At 33.6% G+C, this 4,517-nt stretch overlaps 1 protein-coding gene across 2 annotated transcripts; it reads left to right on the forward strand.

Annotated features, from left to right (window-relative positions):
* The first annotated feature begins 253 nt into the window (after window positions 1-253).
* LOC108488459 (uncharacterized) lies at window positions 254-3,614 on the forward strand. Of its 2 annotated transcripts, XR_001871766.2 has the most exons (7): window positions 254-785; window positions 1,205-1,300; window positions 1,371-1,441; window positions 2,102-2,144; window positions 2,629-2,708; window positions 2,801-2,860; window positions 3,103-3,614. XR_001871766.2 is itself a non-coding variant. In XM_017792737.2 (6 exons), exons 1-6 carry the CDS (start codon window positions 630-632, stop codon window positions 3,109-3,111), a joined length of 435 nt encoding a protein of 144 aa, XP_017648226.1. In that variant the 5' UTR covers window positions 254-629; the 3' UTR covers window positions 3,112-3,614. The 2 variants fall into 2 exon arrangements, 1 of the variants encoding a protein (XP_017648226.1); XM_017792737.2 differs by lacking the exon at window positions 2,629-2,708.
* Window positions 3,615-4,517: the final 903 nt, after the last annotated feature.

The following is a 4,517-nucleotide window of genomic DNA, read 5'->3' on the forward strand; positions in this document are numbered from 1 at the left end:
TGAATTTACTTTTTCGCCTCCAATTTAGTCCCTAAAAGATAAAAAGACATAAATAGCTCAAATTAGTAGGCTCAAGCTCAAAATAAACACATGATTAATATATAAAAACACGTCATTTTAGAGTATTATCAAAGATATTTTTTTGTATTCCTAGGGAAATTAAAAGTCCGATTGGTAACCTGTAAAAGCTTTTCCGAAAAAGATTTTTAGGCTTTTCTGATGTTTGGTTGCTTGAAAATGTTTTTCCAGGGTAAAATGTTTTACAAAACACGGGATAATGAGGGCTTTTTTTAAGGAAAATGTCTTACTTTTTTGAAATCGGTAAGACATTTTCCAGAAATTGACACTTCTTCTCCCCTTTCCCCTTCTTCTTCCCCTTCCCCTTCCCCTTCCCCTTCCCCTTTTGAAATCGGTAAGCCATTTTCAATGTTGAAGAAGCCATTTTCAATGTTGGCTTATCTTAGGCCACGACTGAGACGATGGCTTGAAACCCGGGTAGAAATAAGACCAATCGAAAACCTTGGAAGCAACAAATCACAAGGGCATAAGCTGTTGAATAAGCTGTAGGTCTTGAGGCAGATGTGGCATCTTCTGAACCACCGGGGAATCAGCTGTGGGTCTTGAGGCAGATGGGGCATATTTTAATACTTCCCACCATGGTGGGCGTTGCAGAAATAGTGGACTTCTGTGATTTTCTATCCCCTACTCCCGAAGAGCAAGCAGCACGTGATGCAGCTGTACATTCTGTTTTTTATGTTATCAAGTACATATGGCCTGCCTGCAAGGTATGATTGGCGGTCTCTCTTTCTCTCATGCACAAAAGCACACACATATAAAGATGCATGCATAGTGTACAATGCCAAATGGTAATGAGTTGTTGCTTTGCAGCCAGAAGTTTTTAAGTTGTTCATGATAGGGCTTAATTTACCAACAAGTGATATTGATGTGAGTAGCTTGCTTCATTTTATCCCATAAGTTTATGTATCGCAACTCAAACTATATCAATGTTTAATCTTGTTATATTGTAGCTTGCATCACATGGTTGATGGGTTTTTCATTAGGATTATGAAATTTAGTATATAGATTTTCTAATATGGAAAGGAAAGAAAAACAATAGGCAGAGGAAAATTGACCCAAATTTTTGTATTTCTCCCCTATTCTGTATGACTGACATTCTTAAACCATTTGTTTCCATTTTATGTAGGTAATGATTCTAGAGTCAGGTATAAAAAATCCACAGACTGGTTTGTATGCTCTTTTCAGAGTATTATCTCAAAGGGGAATTGCAAAAAAGATACAGGTATTTTATTTTTTTGGAAATTTTACTGATACAATAGAGTATATTTAGCTAACAATTCAATTCCTATCAGGTGATTGCAAAAGCTAGCGTGCCAATAATTAAGTTTGTAGAAAAGAAAAGCGATGCCGCATTTGATATAAGGTAGTTCTATATTCCTCTTGCCCTCTTGTTCTAGTATGTTTTAATCCAATATCTCATCTAAAATTCTCTTCACCTCTGAACATTTCTGAATTTGTTTTAGTTCTGGTATGAATATCATCATAAAATACACTGGATTAATATGAAATTTTAGCAGTGAGGTTTTTTGGAATATATTATGGTAGGACTTTTGAATTGTCTTTATTGTTTCCTTTGAGGTCCATGATAATTGGGAGGTCCAAGTAATTGGGGATTCCATAAAAAAAATTAGTATTTGGATATTAGTAGCGAATGAGGCTAAATAGTTTACCAAACATAGAAATTTTCTTTACTTTTTATTTCAGGAAGATGAGATTGTCGAGAATTCATGAACAAGAAATCTTGGTTATTTTTTCTCTAATCACATAAACAATTCACTTGATTGAGATTCCTATTTTCTTGAATTTTCTTGATTGACAAGATCTGATGGGGTGCTTGGAATTTGATGAGGGTGGAGGCATGTTTAGGTTCCTAAACTGACTTATAGCAGATGTGATAAGTGCACCAAAGAAAGTTGTTTATCTCCATCTTGGCTTGATGTGGCAATTTAAAAGCCATGTTTCATATTTTCTGTAGCACTTCTATCTCACTGCTTAATATTTAATTGGGTGTTCAATATTGCAGCTTTGATGTGGATAATGGACCAAAAGCTGCTGAGTTTATCAAGGTTTGTTACAATTACAGACTTTCCTGTGCTCAGATGTTTCATTTGTTAGTGGTGCTTAAGATATAGTTATTTTAATCCCCTTTTTTGTCAGATGAAGTCAATTAAGTTGGACCATAGCCTCTTTCTTATTAGAATTTCTTTTGAGTCAAATTTCATTTTTGGCTGTAATTATTCTTGAAGATTGTGCTCCTATGTTGAGTTTGATTGTTTGCTTGCTTTATCTTCACCAATGGGAACCACTGCTTAATTTTCATTTATTTCCTATGTCTACTTCTGGATTTGTTGATTAAAATTGATGTAAATCATTTTGGTTCAATTAACTCATGTTCCTCAAAATTAGGACTTATGTGGTTTTCCTGTGGTTAATTAAAGCTCTGCTTCTTTAGTTTATTTATTTGTATGTTCCATAAACTTTGGACTTTTTTCTAGATATTTTCTTTGTTTTTTTTCTAAATTTAAACTTTGCTTATGTGTTTTCTCTTAGGAAGAGTACTAAAATGGCCTCAATTATGACCATTGTGTTTGATCTTGAAAGTATTTTTACAACAGAGAGACCTGAATGAGGTTTGAGTTTATCTATATTGATGATCTATTCGTTTTGTTTAAAAAGTAGTGTTCCTCTGTTCTTGATTTTCAATATTTTTGAAACTATGTAGGTATATTCAAGTGGAATAGGTTCATATGCTCTCCTTGCAATGATCGTAGCCATGTTGCAGGTATGCATTTTTGGATTTTCGATAAGGCATTGGACTCTAGTTGGCTGATCTATCAGCATAGTCTGTATTCACTTTCATGTCGAGAATTATAATTTTTTTTCTACAATTACATTGATTATGCTATAATTCACTTATGAGTCCACATAAATGTTAAATGAACACATACATGCCATGCTATTTGCTCTCTCCGAATGCAATCAAATCTTGTGTTTATGATAAACAACTTGTGGTTCTTACTGCAGAAAGTTTAGAGAGGTGGTTGATGCAGCTTTGGAGGCTCATCTGCACTGTCCGCAGTTATATCTTTATAGCATAGATGATAAGGTCGTTCCGTATAACACTGTCCCCCTTCTTCTGTTGTCAAAACCCCAACAGATGTGATTTGTAGCTCTTCCATTTAGCATTGATGACCAGCTCAAGGCTCGACATTGCACGTTCTACATGGTGGCCATAGGCTATTTCAGTTACTAGCCAACAGCTAGTTTTAGTTTTAAAGTTATTTGGTGCTAGCAATGCTTACATTGAGTTACTGATGACAAACATTTGAAATAACATGCATTAAGACGCAAAGACATTGAGAAAAAGGGTATTGTAAATATTTCATTAAAGAGATTTGAAAGAAGAATGGATAGTTCTGTACTTATGTCAAACTTATTTATACATGCTTTTTTTCTCTTTATGTATTTGGCATTATGGATCTATTTGTCAGAATTCATAAATTAAAGCTAGTCCAAGATTGTGAATTTATGGTTTATGGAATTTTCAAAGCTCTATCTTACGACACACGCGTCAAAATCTGATAATAGTTTTTGGTGCTTTGATAGCAAAGGTTTAAATATTTCACATTTTGCATTGTTCTTCTCCTTTTTATTTTATAATGTATATTCTAGCTTAATAATTGAATATTATTATATATTTAATTTGATTTATTTATCATCGTAATTTATGTAAAAACAATTTAAAATATAAATTTATTAATATATGTAAAAATAGTTTTTTCGGAAAATATTTTCAGGTAATCTGCCAAACAACAGAAAATATTCTACACAGATTTATCCAAACACCAGAAAAGTAAATCATTTCTAGAAAAGTAAATCATTTTCCAGAAATCATTTTCCGGAAAATATTTTACTCGCAAACAAACGGAGCCTAAATGTTTTCTTTCATTTTTTTTGGAAAATTCTCCCTCTCCCTCTCCATTTCTCATTTTTCGTTTTCCTTTCAAACATTTCCCTCTTTCATTCAAAAAAAGTTTTCTTTGTTTTTTCGGGAAAGCTCTCCCTCTCCATCTCCCTCTCTCTACAACTTTTCTGAAAAACTTTCATTCTTCTCTCATTTGCCTTGCCTTCTTTTCTTCCTCTCTTCTTTTCATTTTTCATTAGCTTTTCTAAATCAAGGCTAATGAAAGAGAAGGAAATATAATGCAGTAAAAATAGAGGAAGACAGAGAAGCAAATGCTGAGGACCAGTGATGCCAATCTAATTAGCAGCACCAAAAATCTGACATGGGTGACGCCAATCTATTTGGCACCACCTAATTTTTTTTCACCTTCCATGAAATACGGGTATTTATACGGGTGACACCAAATACATTGACACCACCAAAAAAATTTGGTTTTTTATTCTACTGGTCAATCATTGGTTGACGTTGCAATGTG

This window comes from Gossypium arboreum, chromosome 10 (assembly GCF_025698485.1).
Source record: "Gossypium arboreum isolate Shixiya-1 chromosome 10, ASM2569848v2, whole genome shotgun sequence".
Lineage (NCBI taxonomy): Eukaryota > Viridiplantae > Streptophyta > Magnoliopsida > Malvales > Malvaceae > Gossypium > Gossypium arboreum.